At 43.4% G+C, this 22,488-nt stretch overlaps 1 protein-coding gene across 1 annotated transcript in view; it reads left to right on the top strand.

Annotated features, from left to right (window-relative positions):
• The first annotated feature begins 333 nt into the window (after positions 1 to 333).
• Positions 334 to 22,488, top strand: part of TMIE (transmembrane inner ear) — a 33,254-nt gene continuing 11,099 nt past the window's right edge. Inside the window, exons 1-2 of the mRNA XM_088533282.1 lie at positions 334 to 444; positions 15,071 to 15,188. Of these exons, the coding sequence (XP_088389408.1) occupies positions 346 to 444; positions 15,071 to 15,188 (217 nt within the window). The 5' untranslated portion in view covers positions 334 to 345. The remainder of the gene's footprint in view (positions 445 to 15,070; positions 15,189 to 22,488) is intronic.

Here is a 22,488-nt window from a genome sequence, read left to right as displayed (position 1 = left end):
ACCAGGCCAGGAGAAAAAACAAGAGCAGAAGAGCTGGAATCGGGCAGGGAGCTGTAAAAACCCAGGGTCATCACAGGCAGCTTTGCTCCCTGGGGAAAGCAGGACTTCATTCCCAGCGCTCCCGCTCCGCAGAGCCCGGCCCGAGGAGCAGCTGAGCGCTCTGTAAGCGACACCAGCCTCATTAATTAATGACTTCTCTGCTCTGCAAGCGCCAGGCTCCGTAGGAAGGCAGCAAAGAAGGGATGGGGCAGCAGGCAGGCGCTGCCGGCAGACGCTGAGCGCTGCCGTTGTCCGTAAGCTCGGGATACGGCGCGGAGCGAGCCGGAGATACGGCGGGGAAGGAAGATGGCGTGGGATCTGCGCTTGCAGCATCCTCTCTCCTGGGTGAGGTGTTGCTCCCTCTTCGTGTCGTGCTCCAGAGCTGCCCTGGGACAGCTAATCGAGGTAAGGAGCATCTCATTCTGCAGGTCTGGGGCCTGGGATGCTTGGGAATCCTGTTTTTCTTTTTTTCCATGCAGAGTACCCAGGGAGGACAGGTATGGCAGAGAGCAGAGAATTTAAGGTGGCTCCAAGGAGTTAGAGGCTTCTTAGGAAAACACTTGTTGCTTTCTGACAGGCCTTATGCTAGGCCTCTCAGAAAGGCCACCTATAAAATGCAGCCACCTGTAAAATGCTGATAGCTGCTGCTGAAGATGGCAAGAAATTAAGGGCTGCTTTAATCCCCCAGAGAGGGTTTAATTCCCAAAGAGGCCGAAGTCACAGAGTCTTCTTGCACAGTACTGCATGTCCAACACTTGTTGGACACCAGAAATTTGGGAAAGAAGAGCAGGAACAGGCACATGCAGGTGGTCCTGGGCCTGCACCTGGATGTGCCCTTCCAGATTAAGCATTCAGGCTGCATTTCAACTCCTCTGCCTTGCTTCATTTCACCTCATCGAGTCAAACTTTGGCTTCTGAGGTGATGTTCCTCACGCAATTTCAGAACTCATCCCCATAGAACACCTACATATTCCTCTGTCCTGGCTCCCTCTGGCAAGGCCAGGCTGGACCAGAAGGGAAGGGGAGACTTAAACCTGCTGTTATTGCTCCAGGTCTGGAGCTCAGTGCAGAGGTACCATGGTTCTGAGGAGCAGCATAGTCTTACAGCAGAGCTTGTTTTGCTCAGTCCCCTTAGACTTAAGGATCCAACGTGCCCCAGCCTTGAGTATTCCAGAACCCCATCTCTACCTTATCTTCACACTGCTCCTCGTGTCACCATAACAAAACTCACTGTTATCCCTCCTTCTGCTTCTAAAAGAAGTATTGAGAGACCAACCCCAAAACAGAGACACATCTATAATCCACCCAAACAGACCTATAAATGATACATGTGCTGCAGAACAGGACAAGGGGAGACTGGCTAAAGAAACCAGAGACAAAAGCAGTTCCCTGAGCAGGACTGGGGCTACAAACCACCTGCCTGCAGCACGAGGTCGGCCACAGCAGCACCCTGCAAGGGAATTGAGTCAGATTGTAGCATCCACATTAACCAAGGAACCAGCAGGGACCTGAGAGAGGCTCCCATCAGGCCAGCTCTGATCCCTGCAGCTTTTGGTCTGCAGGTTTAAAGCAGCTCACCACCAACCCAAGAAGCAAGAACAGGCGTGTTGGTATCATACACCAGTCCCATGAACTAAATTCTGCCATCAACTCCCTGCCAGTTAAATCAATATCTTCAAATGGGCTACCAAGACATCCCATCTGACCTACACAGAACCAGATTCTCCTGATATAACCTCCCCCAGCAAAATCTATGAGCTTCTTTACAAATTCAGAGTGCTGCAGGGATTTTTTCCAAGCCATTCAGCCTACAAGAGCACTCAAGGTTACAAGCGAGGCAGAACTTTTTCTTACGGAGCACATTTGACAAAACACGCTCCACTGAAGCCAGGATGGTTTGCAGACACAGCGTCAGCCCCAACAAGAAGGGTTTTACTTTCTTGCTGTTTCCAAAACACCGAGACAGAAACCTGAATAAGCAACTTGACATTTTCAGTTTGAAGATAGATGTTCCCTATCATTATGTTTCACAGACACACAATTTGCAGGTTTTGTTTTCAAGCCAATGCAGAATAAAATGTCACAAGTAGGAAAATCATTACAGAACACGTGTAATTTTCTTGTCGGCTTTTCTTGCACCAAACTGCCTTGAAAACCCTGTCTGCTACTACTAACACTTAGGAAGAAGCAAATCTCATCTGAAAAGGCATGCTGCACAGCAGGTTAGCTAGCAGGTACCCCAAAATTAAATTAGATGAACAGACAGTTTCTGCATTAATGAGGGCAGATGAATTACAGTCTGTTCTGAAGCTCTGCAAGGACTTTTTGCTTTAAACAATCACAATGTAGTTATCCTGACTAATTAAATTTATGTTAAGCCAGCCTATCAAAACAAACACAGAGAAAGCTAAATGCACCATACATCGGAATATCTCAGTAAGCAACAAAATGCTTTTTTTCTAATAGCATTCAAAGGTTTCCTGCTGTGGAGATTTCAGTGTATTTTCCATCTAGGAGGGAAGGGCAATAAGAGCCTCTGAATAGTGAGTCTAATTACACTGACAAAAAGCATTGCTCTTTGATAAGGTCTTTAGATGAATATGTGGAGCCCCAGGGTGCAGGTTAATTTTCCAGGGATTTGCAAGCTACTCACTTACCGGGAAAACTTGCGATTAGATCCAGGGGCCACCCTAGAATCATGGGATCGTGGTTGGAATAGACCTAGGCACTTCCCCCTTAAGATGCATTGCAAAGAGACTTCCAGCATTCCACCTGGAGCTGGGGACTTCGCTGCAGGAGCCACACGTCCACATTCAGTTTTAGGGTGTGCAGGTTTGTGAAGACAAATGCCCTAGCAGCTGTATCTAGGTCTCTCTCAGTGCCTCTACACTCCACCTTTAAAACACATGCATGATTATAAAGCGCTTAGACATCACCAGGTGATGCACCTAGAAGTAAGGAAAAATGCTTTTTTTTTCTATTATTACACCAAGATTCTAGCACTAAGGACAAGACCAAATAGCATGAAGCACAGTTTTGTTTTTTGTTTGTTTGTTTTTTCTTGCACAAGATGATGCATGCAACTCCCATAAGATTATATCTTTTCAATGCAATGCACATGCACTGTTCCAGTCCCACCATTCTCCATCATCCCTCCAAGAATCCCAGCTAGGACAAGCTCTGCATTTCAAGAACAAGGCAGCTTACATGGGGAAGGAAGGATGAGGCAATAGGACGGTTCAGGCTGCTACTGCTTTTACCCATCAGACCTTTGATGACCAAGGACACTCTGGAAACAGAATTAGGATAAGTTAGGTAGGAAGGGACATCAACATTTCCTGTGCCTATGGAGTAAAAGTTTCTTCTCACAGATACTGATATAGAAGCTCTGTGATAATTTGAGATACTTTATTGATACCAAGACCTGATAAAACAGCTAGAACGGACCACATTTTCCCCAGTCATTCCCATGCCCTCATTGGTACAATTATCTTCTCATTCCTATCCCAATACTTTTCTTAGTCTTTATTTCTTTTACCTGAATTTTATCCTCTTCTATCTCCCTGTAGAGGCTCAAGAGAATCAGGCTACAAATAAACAGGAAACAACTATAAAGAACACTTAAAAAAAGAGTCTGAAAGCTCAAGCTCAGCACTCTCTATCATTTTGTATCAGGGTACCACCTCCTTTGGGTAGAGTTTAGGACCTTCAAGGTTATCATCAGCTTTAACCCCTTCCTCATAAAGAAAGGGGTTAAGGTGCACCTCCATCTGCTCTTAAGAGGCTTGGACTGAGTGGGAAACTAGAGGGTGGGATAAGAAAATGCATCAGGTGTTTGAGATGGAGCATTGGGTGTAATCAATTAGCCCTTATTGATCCGAATTCTCCTGTTGTCACTCCTTTATTAATCTTTTTCTCTCTATTGCTCTCTACTGCTGGAGAGAGTCCAGCGCAGGGCCACAAGGATGATCAGGGGCCTGGAACATCTGCCCTATGAGGAGAGGCTGAGGGAGCTGGGCCTGTTCAGCCTGGAGAAGAGAAGGCTGAGAGGGGATCTAATCAGTGTATATAAATACCTCAAGGGAGGGAGTGCAGAGGACGGTCATGGTATCTTTTCAGTGGTGGCCACTGATAGGACTAGAGGAAATGGCCGGAAACTGAAACATCAAAAATTCCATAGGAACTTAAGGAAAAATTTCTTAACAGTGAGGGTGACAGAGCACTGGAACAGGCTGCCCAGAGAGGTTGTGGAGTCTCCTTCTCTGGAGATCTTCAAAACCCGCTTGGATGCAGTCCTGTGCCACGTGCTTTAGGTGTCCCTGCGTATGCAGGGGGGTTGGACTAGATGATCTCTAGAGGTCCCTTCCAACCCTAAGCATTCTATGATTCTATGATTCTATGATTCTATGATTCTATTGGAGTTTGCATCTACTTAGTTAGGAGATAAACATCTGTCCTAGGAAACAACACAAGAGAAACACTTCGGAAGCTTTATCAGACCAGGAAATGTTGCATTCTTTTCAATTTCAGGACAATGAGAAAAATACAGAGGATCTAGTCTCCCCTAATTCTAGCTTGGACTCCATGCAAAAGCTGCAGTGCAGGCAGCTTTTTTTTTTTTTTTTTTTTTTTTGAGAATAGAGGAAGAAAATCCTAACCTTCTCTGCTTGTGTTGAAAAGCTTCAGTAAATTGAAGGCTATTAATTATAAATAAATTAATTAAAAATTAAAATAAAAAAGGACAGGTGATAATTAAATGCTCTCAGGTGTTCTGCAAGTTCTTCCACTTTCTAGTTGCCATAGCGTCTTCCAGATCAAACATAGGCAGAGTTCAGTTTATATTATGCTTATCTAGGCATTGTTGGGCATCCTCATTTGTATCCTCCAAGTGAATGCGACAGACATGATGTTAAGTGCAGTAGTCTAAATATGTTTAGATGTGATTTCAAATGAAGGCAGGCAAAATCACCAGGTTGTTCTTGTGGACTCCTGAGGTTGCTTTCCCTATGTGAATGCATGGTTTAACTCAATAGCTGATAATAAAAAGAGCAAATAGCAATATAATATCAAGAGATGAACATGCGGAAGCAATACATAATATTTGGAGGGGTAAGTATTAGTTTTTTTAAGAGGGCATCCTTAAGGAAGGTGTAGATACCGTGATCCAGACTAGATTAAAAAAAAAAAAAGAGAAAATTACAAAGCCTTTTCCTGACAAATTCCACATCACAGTCTAAGAGGGACTCAGAGAGAGGGAGAGAGACTGCAGAGTGTGCAAAGTCACTGGACCCGAAGAAACAAAAATATTGGGAAAAAAAATGGAAATGCTCTCTGCACATCTCACTTCTCTGCAGAGAAATAACTGTTATAAATTATGATCAAATTATGATCTATCTCTTCCTTTAAGCCCATCCCTGTATTATAGCGAGGCCTCTACCTATGGATTCAAATATCTATTATCAGCACAGCTGCTTTTTGGACCTGGTAGCTGGACCTTGCCAGGGATTTCCCACCACCACAGGGGTTTTTGTTGGCAACACGAGGCAGTTTTGCCTGCAGGGAGGTGCTTGTCAGACCGACCCTCTCCTTCCTGCTGCTTGGGAGCTTGTCTGTCCATTTAAAACTCAGCCTGCCAGAACCATCTGTGGCCTTTAGATATGTGCAATCAAATGAAATTAGGAATAAACATGGTTAAGATTTTTTTTTTACCCAAAGCTCAGCCATTCTGCAGGCAAAGCAGCCACACCAGTCAAGACTAATTAGAAGGGACATTTTAAAGAGGCCTCAAGAACTGGTGCCTTTTACAATTTTGATTCAGCTGTTGCTTAATGAAGCGACTAAAGCTTCTGTGTCTGGCAGATATCACCTCTTCCACTGGGGCTGGTACTTCCACAAAACATCACAGTTGACAGTTTGTCTGATTGGAAATAAAGAGCACATAATTATTTTGTTATTAAAAAAAAATCAAGTGTCAAGTTGTTCTGACCTAAAAATGCAACTTGCCTGGAAGCGATTTAGTGTTTTGAGGTTTGGTTAATGTTTTACAGCACTCATGTCCAATGCCGGGTTAGGTTTTGCCTTTTCCTTGCCCTTGGATGAGCAGTAAAGGAAACACCTGTAGGCAACACAGAGATCACTCATTGGGTGCCTGAGAGAGCTCAAAACCCCCTCATCTCCCTTCCCTGCTCCAGGAGTCAAGCAAAGAATTGATTGTCAAGGGCAGGATTTACTTTCTTTAAGCCGGACATCTAAAATTTAAACTCCACCACCTGAGAGAGTCTCCACAGGCTCCCCTTGTGATTGAATCATTTATTCATCAATCTAGATCTGAGTCATTTGCCTTAGACTGGGTTGAGCACCCCTCTAGGGACATGCTGTGTCTTAGCCCTCACAAAACCTTGCAGTAACTAGCTCAGTCTTCACTAGCATCTTCTTAAATAAGCTAAGAGGAAATGCATCTGTCTAACTCAAGGAAACAATACAGCCTGCAGGTGAAAATGTTTAAATATCCATGTCTGGAGCTGGTAAGTGACCTGGGTGACTTGTCTCCTGTCTCCACTGACTCGAATGGAGTCCATAATCACTGCAGCCAGCAGAACCTAGGGAGTTACTAGACCACCCTGTGAAATACTGACATCTGTGGCCCATTTTTGGTATTGATTGTTCCCATGGACCACAAAAAAGGTTCAGCTGCCTAAATTTAGAAGTCTTAACCTTATTTTAGGCACTCCATTGCATTCAGCTTGTTTTCCAGCTGCTGCTCTTGAGAGCACAGATTTACCACAAGTGGTGTTTTAAGTGTTTACCAAGGCCTACATCAATGTCTCCATTAAGTTTAGGCTACCAAATTGAGCTGTAAGTCTTTTTGATATAACATGGTTATACTTTCTTTCAGCCCAGAGACCACTGTAACCTTTCCTGTATTCCTTTCTGTCTTTTTTTCCCCTTCCCTTCTGAAGGTTCAACTTTTCCATCTTTCTGTACATAATGCCCAGCCACTTTTTGGTAAAAGCCCTATAGTTGAGGTCAGCTTTGGGGGTGTTTGCATAGTTTTTGTTGATATCCTCCCATCTGCTTTTCTCCAGAAACACCTTCCCATTGAACTATTATTTTTGTGTGTTGCTGGTGCTGCTTCTTGCCTGCATTTTCTCCATACCCTACACCCTTTTCTATATAAAGATGTCTGCCCTTAAACCTGACATCTTTTGCAGGAGTCTTCTTTAGGGCCTGCATTCTTCTGGAGTCTTCTCTTTAATGCAGCTGCTTTTAGCCTATAAAGTAACGCTCTCAGTATTTTGGCTTGGCAGTTTTTTGGCTTAATGCTAAACACAACTTCTTTATCCATCTATCCATCTTCAATTTAGACCACGCTCACAACCAAAGGCTCCTCACCTTTCGAATTCATCTGTGGTTGATCTGTGAGTACAAGCTTCATTTATTTATGACCATGTAAGAATTGCCTTATCCCTCAGTTCCATCCTTGCTGGGCTTCACCCTTTTCACCCATGCGCAAATCAAAAGCAAAAATCTTGGCATTTATTGCCAAGCACAAATCAACAGCGGCAATTTCCTAAAACAACTAAGAGTTGGTTTCATTAAGATGTTTTTGCCATCGTACAGATCATCTGCAAAAGCTAAGGAGATTAAGGGAGGGACATTCGGTGCTGCACTTTTCAGTCTTCATTCACAGCTTGTGGCTTTTTTCCCTTGCATTTTTGTGCTAAATATGCAACATTTTGAACCAAAGTATTACAGAAAGCAGCAAACAGAAAGTTTTTGTGAAACCAGTGAAAGTGACAGATCTTCAACCCCATTTTTTCTTCTTTCTTCCAATCCAAGTTCAAATCGATTTGATTCCGCTCTGTGTACAAGTAGCCATAAACTGGTGGTGCATTAATCCAAAGATCTAGGCTCTGCTTTTGAGGCACAATTGCTTGTAACTGGGCACCTGGTGTGTCACCTCATCCCTTACCTTAATGTATATTTGCATCTCTTTTCATTCCCCCTACCCGCAATTGTCATGCAGCAGTGCAACAATTCATGCAACCTTGCTATATTTGAATTTGTGATTTAGACTAAAGAACATTTAAACATCTAAATGCGCATATGTTGCATCTCTATGATATTTTCTACGTAAATGGTACAGCACTTGGAGGAGCTCCCTGGAATCCATTCTGTTTCCCAAGGAGCTGTTAATCCATTCTGTGATCTTGAGAAAAATCTCTTAATTTCCTAGCTCAGCTACTCTATTCCCTGCTGGAAATATTACTTCTGTTTAACAAGGGTGATGCACTAAGTGCTTTGAGATCCCCAGAGGAAAGAGTTTAACTGGGAGGGAAAGCAGCAAGGACGTTAATGTAAACTCTGATTTTTGTTTGCTGCTTCCAATTGCATTTTTATTTCCTGTTGTTGTTGCAGTAGGGTCACTTCCATGCAGGGGAGTTATATGAAGAGATGAACACATTCCAGTTGACTGGAGACTTGGCTGGAGACTGGCACTGGGGACAACATGTGGGACTTAAGCCTATATGAGTGGAAAAAACAGAGCTTTCACCCGTTATAGAGGAGATGGTGGATTCTTATTGCTTCACCCTCAAACTGTAATCTAGCAACTTTTTGTACTCTTTTATACTGTATTCTTGGAAGACACTGTGCTTATGATTAATGCTGATTAACAATATGCTCTAAACTTTACCAACCTGCTAGATGTCCTAAGGCTTTGGTGCTTGAGATGCCGTGTAGCTGATCACGAGACAGGGAGCTGGGCTATATGAAGGGCTGCTCTACGTGACTGTAGGTGGGGAATATATGCCTGCAATATATTATTATATTGCTGTCTTCAGAGCTGAGCCTCAGGAGAAAAAAAAAATATTTGTTGAGTAAAGTCTCTCTCCTGTCTCAGGACTCCTCACGACAGATGCGGAGTCCTGATTGCCCAGTGACAGTCAGGAAAGAATGGAGCATCCTGCTACCATGTGCAACACAACCCTGCAAGTGCCTCAATAAAGGAGAGGGAAGAACTATTAGCAATGAGCAGGGCTTGACTGAGCAGGAAATACCTACATGGAAAATCTTGGAGCTTCCTGAACTGCAGGTACCCTTCCTTGGGGTGACAGTAGATTGTTTGAGGGCTTGCTCTGGAAACTGTCTCAAGCAATGGCTACAATTCAGCTTAAACTCATTCCCTCCAGACATCTGCAGAGCAAATCCATCTACTCCCCTATAGAGCAGCTCTGGGGACATTGCTGAAGGACTCCATGTCCCACCAGCCATGCACCTTTCTGTATCCTCTCTCCCTTCTTGATATGTGCTTAAAGCCTACCCAGACATTCAGGTTTTCTGCAGAAACCCCCAGGTTTCCCTTTCTGAGGGGTGTTTTCTTTATACTTTCTATAACTCCCTTTCTAGGATACCCAGAGACAAGCCTGAAGGGAGAGACCCTTTGGGGAGCTCAGTTTTGCAAAAGAGAAAAGCTATACTGAAGACTTCAAAAGAAAGCATCTCTTGTGATTCAGACTGAGGCTATGCTAGAGGCTGACTCCAGTGAGTGAGTTGCTCATAGTAACACAGGAAAGCCTGAGCCCAAACAAGAAATGAACTTATATCTCCAGGGTCTTCTAATTAAATCAAATTTTCAGAACCTAAAATGCTGCCCTGGTTGCTCCCCAGGGCTTTCTCTATTTCTGATCCTTACTTATGACTGCTTTGTAACTAGTACAAAGAAATCCCAGTTTCTAAAGGATCTCCTTTAGAGATAGGTGTTGCAGATTCCTATTTCTTTGACATCCCAGACTCATCTACAAGGTCACACCACTTCAAATAGACTTTCTCCTTCATTCAGCTGTGTTTTTTGAGCACAAAATGCCTGAGGTCCACCCCCTCCACTGTCAAACAAGGGTAGCTGGAACAAATGGAAATGAAGTTGCACCAAGTGGTACCACGTGCCTAAGACAGTTCAGAAGAGAGAAGCTCCGACAGGAATCCTATCCACTACAAATGGAGCGTAAGTGGGATCCCACTGGGAAACAAAGCACTCCAGACTCAGTCGGAAGCATCCTTCATTAGGAAGGGACTAAAATATGGTTCATATTGCACAGACAGGCAAGTAATTGGAGAAGAGCTCCAGCTTCAGTTCACTCTCCCTGGTATCCATTACAGCTGTGTTTTAACTGCACTTTCATGGGCTGAGAAGGAAAGGGCACTGCAAGGAGTCAGATGTCCACGCTTAGGAGTGTTTTAAGAAGTGAAGCATTTTTAGCTTCATCAAAAGGCTGTTGTCAATTCAAGTCAGGCCTTAGGCTTAAATACAAAGCAGTGAACACGTTTTGCTAGCAGCTGCTTTAAGGGGTCATTAGCATGTTTTAATTCTATGATTTCCTGCAACACAACACATCACAAATTCATTGGCTAGGGGGATTGCTAACCTCCGATCTTCTAAGCTGCTGTCTAAGAGAACAATTGTTTCTTGTTGCTGTGTGTCCCCACCATATCTCTACCATGTTCCTGCACCACAACATTGGCCTAGGCAACCTCTCTGACTTTCCAGATTTGTATCATGATGCACAATCAGTTTGACTCTCACCATACTACAGGTTTAGTTTGTGAGCGATAGGCCAAATAGTTTTAAGTATGGCTTTGCAGGAAATTCATAACTCGCCTCCTGGATTTTACAGCAAAATTTCTCTCCTACTATGCACTGACCCAAGATATCTCTCTAGAAGGGGCCCCCCAGTTGCTTCAACATCTGAAAACTTCATCACCTTAAGTATTTATCCTCTCAACGTGGCTATGAAGTGTGGCTAACCCTCCCAGTACCTCCCTGCCCAACATTTAGCTATCGTGAAGGCCATCAGAGCCCTATACAGTTTCCACCTTAAATGGTCACTTTGGAGAACTTTCTTCAACAGAAAGTATGCATCTCTAAAGGTATTTATCTCCAGAATCTCCCTGTTGAAGATGATAATAAATGATGACAGATGTTGAAGATCTACTCAATACAGTAATAAGCTGAGGATGCAATTTCCCTCGTCTTAAGGATCTAACATAGGTCAGATGGACTGCACCATAAATGTAGCTATTTCCTTTTAGTGACTCTAAAGTGAATGTGGGATGATGAGCTTGGACAGAGAAGTCATTACAACAGATGTCAAGAGCCTAGAGAGCACAGAATTGGAGACTTTGGAGCATTTTGGCTCTTTTTTATTGGCTTGATATATAAAAATATATCAAAAGTCAGATGTTTCTCTAAATCAATGCTTCATTAACACTTGGCTTCCACAATAAGATGCAGGCAAAGCTCAAACCTCCATGATGTAAAGAACGGTCACAGTCATCTACGTTGTTGATGAGTCTCATTTCCTTTAAAGCATCCTGCAAGGTGGCTGCGTGGTCTGTAAGGCAGCTAGGTGGCAATCTAGGACTGAAAAAATTCTCACAACTGTCTCTCATGCAGTTGTGGTTGCAGGGCTCTTCCTCTGTACGAGCCAGATCATCGGAAAACCACTTGAAGCTTTATCTTGTGAATCTGGTATTGTCAGCTATCATGGTTATTCTATTTTTCCACACATTTTCTCACTGGCCCCTTGTGCCTCCCTTCTAGGGCCTTTTGAGGGGCTGGAAAGCAGAACAATTTTCATGTTGCATCAAATACACTCCTCCTTATCTAAATCCCATTTTTGTTGTTGATGTTGCTTTGGGTTTTTTGTTTTGTTTTTGTCTTCATGTACCAAACGGGACATTCTCACATCTCCTTAAACTCTTTAAAACATGCTATCCAGAAGGACAACCAGGCTTGATGTGACATCTAGAAGAGGATTTAAGAGCACATTTCTTTTGTCAGACTTGATATTAGTGAACCAAAACATAGAAGAAAGTCAAATTAAAAAAAGAAAAAAAAAAAGTTACTGTCTACGAATGGACAGAAGCCTGGGGAAGTCATAGTCATTTTTCAAATCATAGTTCAAGTCTTAGTTCTTTTTCAAATTCCATTTTAATTATTATTCATTTGAAGTTTGTTTGTTTGTTTTAAAATGAAGAACACAGAAGTTGACTGTTCCCAGAAGCAAACTGGAAATGGAGGAAAACGTACACGTTCAGCTGGGAGCAGGGGAGAGAAGAATGACATTTTAAACTGTAATAACAGAGATATTAAAAAAAAAAAAAAAAAAAAAAAAAAAAAAAAAAACGCAATTGGGGTCATACTCCTTACTTAAATTCCTTGCCAGATCCCAATATGAATGTGCTGAAACTACAAAAGGATCCCATGGGCTATCTCATAGGAAGACATGAAACCGCACCACCTTGCCATAGGGCAGACTAGTAGTGTATTACTGCAAGAGGAACAAGCTGATAGGGAACCAGGACCTTCCTCTTGGACCACAACACAGCTTGGTCACTACATATTTAACACTGCATTTAACATTTAACATACAGGTTAGCTAACTTCTTTGCCAAGAGCGTTATCATAGAATCATAGAATCACGGAATGCTGAAGGTTGGAAGGGACCTCTAGAGATCATCTAGTCCAGCCCCCTGCACACGCAGGGTCACCTAGAGCACGTGGCACAGGACTGCATCCAAGTGGGTTTGAAGATCTCCAGAGAAGGAGACTCCACAACCTCTCTGGGCAGCCTGTTCCAGCGCTCTGGCACCCTCACTGTTAAAAAAAAATTCCTTAAGTTCCTGTGAAACTTTTGGTGCTTCAGTCTGTGGCCATTACCTCTAGTTCTGTCGGTGGCCACCAGTGAAAAGAGGCCAGCACCATCCTCCTCACTGCCTCCCTTGAGGTACTTCTAGACACTGCTCAGGTCCCCTCTCAGCCTTCTCTTCTCCAGGCTGAACAGGCCCAGCTCCCTCAGCCTCTCCTCATAGGGCAGATGTTCCAGGCCCCTGATCATCCTTGTAGCCCTGTAGTTATGCTAAAGAGGAGAGCAGCCTGAAGGCTGCATGTCTAAAGCCTGTCTGTGTGTTTCGCAGTTGTTATTTACACACAAAAGCTGCACTGGAGCCCCGGGTCTAAGCCTTAATCTTGACTGCTCAGCATTGTCTGTGTTGTTTACCCTCTCTGCAAGGCATACACCTTCCTGAATCACATGAATCTCTCATAAACTGAAGATGTGGGTCTCAAAGCCTGAGCTACAGAACTGGAGTTTCTAGTCCAGTCACCACCATTTTGATCCTTTTCTCTTGTATTGTACATGGGAATTGCTGCCTGCACATACTACTGTCATTCAATGATTTATCAATCCTCACTACACCATAGGATGGTATTGGGGTACCTACCCCATAGTAGGTATTTAAATCAAGTGCCCTTCCCCAACTTAAAAGTGAGCCACAGTATTTGTTCTTGTATCAAATCTACATAGAATTTTCCTTCAAAACAGCTCAAGGCAGAAGTAGGGAAGCAGTAATATTCCCCTGTTATGGGGAAGCTGAAACACTGCATGCTCAGCAGAAAGAATAACGTATAGACAGGAGAGAGTCAGGACGTCCCATATCTCCTGGGGACAAGAGCACTGCTGTGAAGTCAGCTGCCTGGAGCCACTTAGGATCTCCTCGAGCATCTGACATTCGTACAGGGGCTGGCACGTATGGCAGGGCCATTGCACTGGCAGCTGGAGGTTACCCAACAGCACCTCGAATAATACTAGATGCCTACATTTAGAAGATGGTTCACATCTTTAATGCCAAGGAGCTTTGAAACAGCACTGCAGAAATGCTTGCTACTCCAGTTGCAAAGTCTTCCTGGCCTCCTGTGAAGCATTGCCTTGCTAGAAAAGGGATATTTGGCAATATTTGTTGCATCTTCAGAGTACAGACACTCAGAGCTTGGACAGGAGCCCACGCTGAGGCGCACATCTGCAGGAGCTCCAGGGCAGGACAACTGGAGGTTTACACCTTTTCACAGGCCCAGATAAGATAGAGCAAGGCCTACCTGTAGGGCTGATGATATGGACTTGGACAGGGCTGCGCCTGCTAGGACAAGTTCCCTGCCACTGTAGCTCCTACAGCAGTGGCCGCAGGTTTGGTGTGGGACAGACAAATCACCTAATCCTTCCTATGCAGCTGAGATGCAAGCAGTAGGGTGGCTGTATTCTGCTAGAATTGCCATGAGGATGAGGGCAGCAAGCAGAGGGAAAATTGAGGGTGTACCCTGTCCTAGCCCTCTCCCAGGCTCCCCCTGGAATCTGGACATAGGCTTACAATCAAGACAGGAGTACATAGCAAGAAGTGAACCAGACCCAATAGCTTTCAACACCAAAACCAAAGCCGGGATCAGGGAAGTAGATTCCCCTCTTCTGCCAGCAACTCTAATAAGTGCCTTACAAGAAGGAAAAAGAGTGGATCAGCATCAGTTGTTATCCCTTAAACAGTTTTTCCTGTCCTATTTGATCTAGCAGTTCTTCTAAGGTTTCTCCAGGGCTCAGCAGTCATGCAGCAAAGTTGCTTCCAGGGTGTCAGAAGCATCCTGCTCCTTCTCAGAGGTCTGGCTGCCAGGACTCTGGGATAGCTTGGAGAGATTGCACCAAAGACCGATCCTCATCCTGTAGGAGCTGCTCCAAGCAGCCAAGGGTCCTGCTGCTCCTGACCCACAGACCTGTCTCATCACCACAAACTTGCCCAGTCATCTGGGCTCTCTTTTCTCTGGCTGTCATCACTCCACCTCCCTCCCCACACCAAAGCAAAGCGGGGTCTTAAAACAACAAAACAAAACTGTTCTAGATACATATCTGCAAAATATGAAGCATGCACACAAAATATGGAGACTTCAGGCGCCTGAGTCTTTAGAAAAATCTGGAATTTTTAAGAAAAAAGGCAAAATGAATTGCTTTACAATCATGAAAACTGGCAATACTTCAGACATACTTTAAATCAGCAAAAACTGTAAACATGAGCTATTTGTTGAAAGGCCTGTTCCCTGAAGACTGAATTGCTGGAGGTCCAGAGAGCTGGAGCCACTAGTTTCCATATTACTGCGCCATTTTACCCTTCCAATTCTTAAACCACATTTATCTTTTTCCTTCTTTCCCAGGCCACCACAGAACCCCCTAAGAAGAAGCCGGACCCCGTGACTTCGGAGACGGTGGTGATCTGGGGGCTGCGTCTCTGGCAGGTGATTGGAATCTTTGCCATCTTTGTCCTGGCAGTCAGTAAGTCGCAATTCTCTGCCTTGCACCAACTAAGCATCTCCCCAAGTAGGACCTCCTCCTGACCCAAGGAGAACCACAGACCTCCTGGCCACAGATGGGGCAGTTTGGTCTTTGGAGTCACAGGGCTACAAAGGAGGGTTAGCTATGGGCAGGATGGGATCTTAGAAGGACCTGGAAGTCGGCCACCATGACTTCAACTGGTAATGCATGGATCACTGGGTCTCAGCTGGTGGCATCTCGGAGCAGATGAGAAGTTGTTGGGTCTGCAGCTTGGACCAGCTCTGACATTTTGACACCTTACCTCTGTTCTAGGCATTTCTTGACATTTCTACTTTTGGATCCACACTTTAGAAGCCACTGGCTCAGACCTGGATGAAAGTCTTCATCCAGCTTCACCCCTTTGTAGATTTTTCAGGGAACAATATTTAAGCCAGCCTCATTGCCCAATGAACACTACTTTTACTAGCAATGGAAGTATCACACAGGAAACTGTCAAAACCTTATGAGAAGAGAACAATGAGATTTCCTGCTTTTTCTTTGAGCCAGATATACTGTCCTACTAAGAAACTAGATCCATTTAATAGAAGCTGCCCTCAGTAAGCCCATTCCCACTTCTCATCTTCTTGCTACTCCCTACGCATCTGCAAAGCGTTTCCTAAATACGCTGCTTCCAGCATCTTTCCAGGAAATGAAGTTACACTGACTTGCCAGTAACTGCCTTGAGTGTTCCCTTTTCCTCCCTGTGGGACAGATGAGCACCTGGCTACAGCCTGGCTGCAGTCCCTGAAGGCAATTACTGTCAGCTCAGAGAATGCCACAAATCCTTACACCTTCTAGGGGGGTTTTCACCTTGCCTTATGCTTTTAGATCCATCTGGATCTCCAAGACATTTGTTTGTTTGTTTTTTCCTTTCTCCCTTCCCCCTATCCTGATTCTGGCTTGTAGTCCTAATTGCTTGTTAAATTAAATTTCACACACTGAAAAACAAACCATTTTAAGATGATCGAAGGAAGGAAGGAAGGAAGGCCTCGAGTGCCTTAGCTTTCTACATCTTTTTTTCTGCTTTTGTTCCTCATTAAGTTTTCTTTGGCCAGTTTGTTTAACTAATTCCACTCATACCTGAATGCTCCCGATTTTTACTGCTTTGACTTTTTTCCTCATCCTTTGTTAGGCATCTCTATTCTCATTTTCCTATGACTCTTCCTCAATTTCTCTGCTTGGAAAAGATTCTTGGGGAGGCTCTAATGGTCTCTCATTCTGGTCCTCAGACTTCCTTTTCACAAGTTCAGAGTAATAGCATGCCATTAAACAGGATTAAAGTTGTCCAGGACTGTTTCCTGGAAGCCAGCAGGCGTGAAATAGCCAGGTCCATAGTTTTTAAATTCTCTTACTCTCCAAAAGAGAGTGATTTCATGCAAAACGCTGGTGGGGAATGATCCCAGGCTCTAGCAACACCAACCCGCAGGCAGCCTGTGATTGGGAGAGCATGAGTTTGCTGGACATGCCACAACATCCTAGTGCCAAACACTTATTTCTAAAGCTCCTTGTTGCTTTTTAAGTTTACTGTTAAGACTGCAGCTAAGGCAGCATCTAGATGTAGCCCTGTTTATTCAAAGAGCTTATCAGGCTACTTTATCTGCTGATATGGTTGAAAAAGCATCATCTGTTTTACCAGAGGCTTCTGTAGGTAATTTCTATGATCCCTTCCTCAATATCTTTCCTGTTATCTTCATTCAAACCAGAAACATTCACCTTTTCCAAGTTAGTATAAAGCCTTTTGCTCAGTTTTCTTTTCTTCTCATTGTCTTTTCTGGGCAGGTAACACACCCTGCACCAAACAAAGCCTCCAGGATAAGTAATCTAAAGGGTCTTTAATTGTTCTCAACCCGTGAGGCGTATGTTAATTCATCACATGCCACAATACCCTTTGCAAACAATTGCTGAGAAACTCTGCAAAGCAAAATAAACACAGCCGAATATTTAACCCAATGGACTCCCTAGCATATAGGGAGCGGGAGTCAAAATTAACATGCGCGAATTTAAAATACAAGTAGACTTGTGAATTTCCCATGCTGGCAAACTAACGTATCAGATTTCACATGGAAATGTGCCATTTGAAGGAAATAAACTAGATTTTCTTTAGTTATCTAAAAAAAAAAAAAAAAAAGAGCTCGATAGCAAGAAGCAAACACCTATGACAGCTTTTCATTCCGGTGATAGCCCAGAAATGAAACTGGCCCTAGAATACAGCATAAAAAGAAAGTTACCACCTAGGTACTTAAAATGATGAAAGTGATTAATTGTGAGATGCTGTATTATTTTGAGGATCTGAATTTATCCAAACTAAACAAATGGAATGTGTGCTATTTAACTGTAAAGTACCATCTGCTTTAAGGTTCCAGAGCCCACTGACAAACCCAGGTGGTTTAGGTTATATATCACCAGGAGTGTTATTTTCTAGGAAATGGCACATTTTCAGCTTGCTGAGTCTTAGCTCTCAGAGTGATTCAATATGAGTGATTCATAGTGATTCAGTATGTTGCAACAGGGGAAAAATATATGTTATACAAAGATACAAGTTTTTGCTCCAAATTAGTGACATCAGCAATTAAGTCAAAACGTGATAGATTTAAACATAACAAGAAGCATTTGACTGCATTTTGCTGTCAGTTCTCACCCTTTTCTTGCCTTTCGCCCCAGCCACATCTCCTTCCTTCTCTGCTCTGCGGTCCCCAAAGCACTGGTGGTTCCCCAGGTTTTCCCAGCCAAGTTTCTCCTCTCAGCAGCAGACACAGGTTTCCTGGGAGCAGGATCTTGGAAGTTCTCCTGATCTCAGCCCAGGTCCCTGGACCACACTTAGCTTTTCTAATGTGACTACAGCTGCAGAAGAGTTTTTGTGTGGCTCCTCTCTCTGGTTGCAGGATCACCATCACCCTCCCAGACAAAGCAGGAATTAGGACAAACAGCATCATCCTTCCCAGGGCCTATCATTGACCCCACTGGTTTACAATCTCTCCTCATTATCAGAGCTTTAGGGCCTTCAAGGTGTGTCTGTTTTGTCTTTTGAATGAGGAATGTGCTTTTGAAGCCAGTGTCCCTGCCTAGTTCACCTACTTTGCATTGGTGGTAGTGGTGGGACACTCAAACTGTATTCCTTCCACATGAAATGGGAGTAAAAGGTTCGCTCCAGAAAGACAGGGTCCCACCATGCCCCCATGGCTGGCGTGCCATGATTGCTAACAGCACCCACACCTGCAGGACGGGGCTAGAGCTGTTCAAATGAAGTGCATCAAGCAAGGGTGGAAGGCTCTCGAGGCCTTCACCTCACAAACCTGCTCCACAGCAGGACTTGCACATATAAAGCTGTTTTAGGAGCGTCAAAATACTCTCAGGAACTTCCACACGATGGCATCATCACATAACAAATGGTGACAAAAATGGCCAAACTTCAAACCTGATTACAATTCCTTATTTAATGAAGAGGAGAAAATGCAATGCATAAAGACTTATGTTGTCAATATTTGTCATTAAACTGCCTGACATGCCTCTGTGGAGCTCTTCTAATCCAGAACAAGTTTTTTTGGCAGCTTACAAGCCATACAGGATGCTTCATAGCTATTAAAAACTAGACTCCAGAAAAGCTGAACTGTTTGCACACTTGCTATTAGAAAGCTTTGCTGCTTCTCCTGACTTCTCCTTCTTACTGTCCCTTTCTGTCCCACAGCCCATCCTTCCCCATATTTTACTCTCTCCATCTCTTTTTTCCATCTTTTTCTCTCTCCATCTTTTCCTTTTCCTTCTGCTCTGTCACAGGATAAAAGTCATGCCACAAATAAAACTACAGGCATTCAGCAGCCCATTGGGGGAAATGTGATTTCACACACACAGAGAGCATTCAGATTGTGCTGGAGGTACAAGTCCCATAGTCATGCTGCTCAATCATTACATGATTCTTACATATCAACTAAAAAAATCAGGAATGCTACGTTTTCTGCTCCAGTCAGAGAAGGCCACATTAGGGCTCATTGTCAAAGCAAGCATACCTCTACATGGAAAACTTGGAAAGAAAGGAAGGAATAAAATCAGGTTTTTCAGGTACTAAACAGAGCAAGTCAAGTCTGCTCTTCTGCCCACAAGATTTTCTAAAGTTGTTTTGTCCTTGGTTAAAGGAAACTTTTTCTTTTAGACATTGATTTAATCGGGCAGAGCAAGGCAGTGTCATGACAGGTGACTTTATCCTTGTTGGGCTGCCTCTCTGCATGTAGCGTAACTCAGCCACACTGGATGCTTATTGGAGTTCTGATAAGACAAGAGACCCGTGGGATGCAGGAGCATCCAGCAATGATGGCTCTGGCATCCGGCTCTCCTCCTAGGAGGAGACAGACAACAGCAGATACCCAAGGGGAGATTCGCTGTCAGGAGGATTTGGTTTGCTCAGAATTGCTATCTTCTTGCTACACCTGGCTTTTGTTTATTTTTTAAGTAGTTTTGCAGAACCTGGGAATGAGGAACTAAAGCTCTGAGGGGATGGGACAGAACCCTTGAGTCTTTCATGACCTCTTTCATCCACAGAGGGTTTTGAAAAATAAATAAATAAAATAAAATAAAATAAATAAATAAAAATCCTTTGAAAACGACAACATTTTCAAAATCCTTTGAAAACTACAGTGCTGTGATCAGAGGATGATCTGGGTCGATTTGCTGGGAGAGGCAGCACCTGAGACCAAGACTTGACCACTGTGCCCTCTGCTGACTTCCTCCTTCTTTCCCCAAAGCTAAATAGATTCCTAGGAATTCAGTAATATTTACTAGGCACCAGCAAAACTGTGGAACTAGATTCTGTTAATTGCACTCGCTTTGCTTAATCTGAAGTGTTAGAGGTTTTATTTACCTACCTGATGCTGGTGTTGAAGTGCAAATACCAAGCAGAAGATTTATGACATTAAATAACCATTAATTTTTGGATAGCAGAATAGCCAGATGTTTCCACTAATTTGCAGAATTTCTAGTAGACGATAGAGACTGGCTCAGGGGTGCTTCACATGGAGATTCTGACAGAGGCTTTGGGCATATATCTTCAAATGCTGCATCACTAACAGCAAAGACATTTTGTCTAATATATGAGATACGCTCATAGGGATGCACAGAATAGTATGTGCAGCTGCAAGGGGAGGAGGGCTTTCTACCATGGGAAACATCCCTTGTCCAAATGGTCATGCATGAGTCCTGAGACAAGCAGTAGATCTTATCATTAGGAAAACATTTTGTCCTGAGTTCAAGGTGCCGTGCAAAATCTTGTTACCACCTGCAATAAGTTTGATTACGACCTTTTATTTTTTATTAAACTCTGTTTCAGAGCTGCTGTGCATTTGTGTGCCTGAACAATAGCCCACACTCCTAAAAGTGGCCACTTTTTTTTTTTTTGGTATTCTGATGAATTACAATTCAATATTCTTGTCTAATTGATTATCTTGATAATAAAGAGCCAATGCTGGTTTTGGTTTGTATGACGGATGGATCTTATCTTAAGTTTCCATTGTTATGCATGTCAACGCACCCACCCACAGGTAAACACACTCAAATCTACTACAAAATTGGCTGCTGTGACCTCCAGTTGCTACAAAGCATTGGAAACAGCACTGCCTGGCAGTGACTTCTCTTGAACAGGGCAACTTTCCAGTCTCACGGAGAGGGCTGTGCACATGCAGACTGATTTGCAGCCTTCCTGGACAAAATACATTCACCACTTGATTAGCTATTCAAGTTCTGATTTATTATTGTTATCATTTCAATAAACCCTCACGAGATTTATTCTCATTTGCCTATGCATGTGCAATTTCATGCTTGAACTCGTGTGGATGCTATCTACCTGGTGTGGGGAACCAGAAATCTCATGCAAAATGCAATTAACATCAACCTAAAGAACATAAGGATTTTGCTAATTCTCGAGACAGAGGTAAATAACATCCAGTAGCCTGCTCGTCAGGTGGTGAAAATTAATGTAAGTAGCAGATACATAATCCTTGCAATTAATTATGAGTTAGGATCTGTGTACAAATGCAGAACTACGCAAAGTTTGTACATGTGTTTGAGGAGACAGGTCTGAATTGCAGCAATTGGATCCAAGTCTAGTTCTGACCTGCCCTAGTCACCAGGTGAGCTGCAGGTCTAGGGACCCCAGGTTTTGTTCCTAGCTCTAGTCTCAAAGAAAAAGACAGTCTTAGCTTGTTGACTCTGTTTAGAATAAATGCCTGACCACAGGCATCCTCCTTGTTAGGCAAAAAGGGTCTTTCTTAGATGACACATTGGAGAAGATTCAGTCCCTTGTGGCTTGTGCCCTGGTGGGGTAAGTGCCCTCCCTGCAAAAACCTTAGAGCTCTCAACTTCCCAAGCTATTGTGCCTGGCATAAAGGACCCAAGAAAGAGACAGGAAGCTTCAGATACCAACAGCTGTGTTAATTAAGGGTTTTGTTAATTAATAGCTCAGCTCAACCCCAGCAGTGTCTAATGTTGACAATTCTTCCCAACCATCTAAGACAGCTTCAGATTAGATGTCTCTGGCAACCAGTGGAAAGAACAATTGGGAAAATTAATCTGTTTAGATGTTTACTTTAGGATGGGGTAAGCTCAAAATAAATACAAAGAGACTGCTGTTAAATCTCTTCTCTTTGTCAGGAGACAGGAGGATGCGAAGAGGAGTGGAAGGAGCCAGACAGGGAGAGGTAACTGAGTCTACTGAAACAAGCTTCAGTGAATATAGGTGGAAGCAAGGAATACAGAACAAATGGACAAAAATATCTAAAAACTATCCTAAACTATCTTTAGAAAACAATGGATCAGCAGTTAAAGAAATCCTTTCAGGATGATGCTGCAACAAGGAGCTATTTGGATATATTATTGGAGTGAGACAGCAGAAGGTCTTTCCACCTCTCCCTGCTGTCCTAGTAAGATGGATATATCTATGTATTAAACACATGCTGAGAAACTGAGGGCTAGTAGAACAAAAAGAAAATACACAAAACAGAACAACTCACCTGTATTCAATGCCTGGAAGCACTGAAGGTCTTCAGGAGTTTCACTGAGTGCAGTTGGTTTAGATCAAAAGGGCACTCGATTGCAGTGCTGAAGGTGGGAGGAAAAAAAACGTACTAAAGGTCTCTTCAGTGTAATAGATAGATGGAAAAGCAGAGTCTGGAAGTCAAAATCACATCAATTGAAATGGGAATTTGAGAAATAAATGTGGCAGGGAGGGTGATTAAGCATTGTCACATTCTCCACCTTTCCCCAGAGTGATGCAGGA

Source organism: Tinamus guttatus, unplaced genomic scaffold (genome assembly GCF_059628265.1).
Source record: "Tinamus guttatus ecotype Peru unplaced genomic scaffold, ASM5962826v1 Tinamus_guttatus_pri_ptg000490l, whole genome shotgun sequence".
NCBI lineage: Eukaryota > Metazoa > Chordata > Aves > Tinamiformes > Tinamidae > Tinamus > Tinamus guttatus.
Note: the sequence above shows the minus strand (reverse complement) of the source record. Positions and strands in the feature narration are given on the sequence as shown.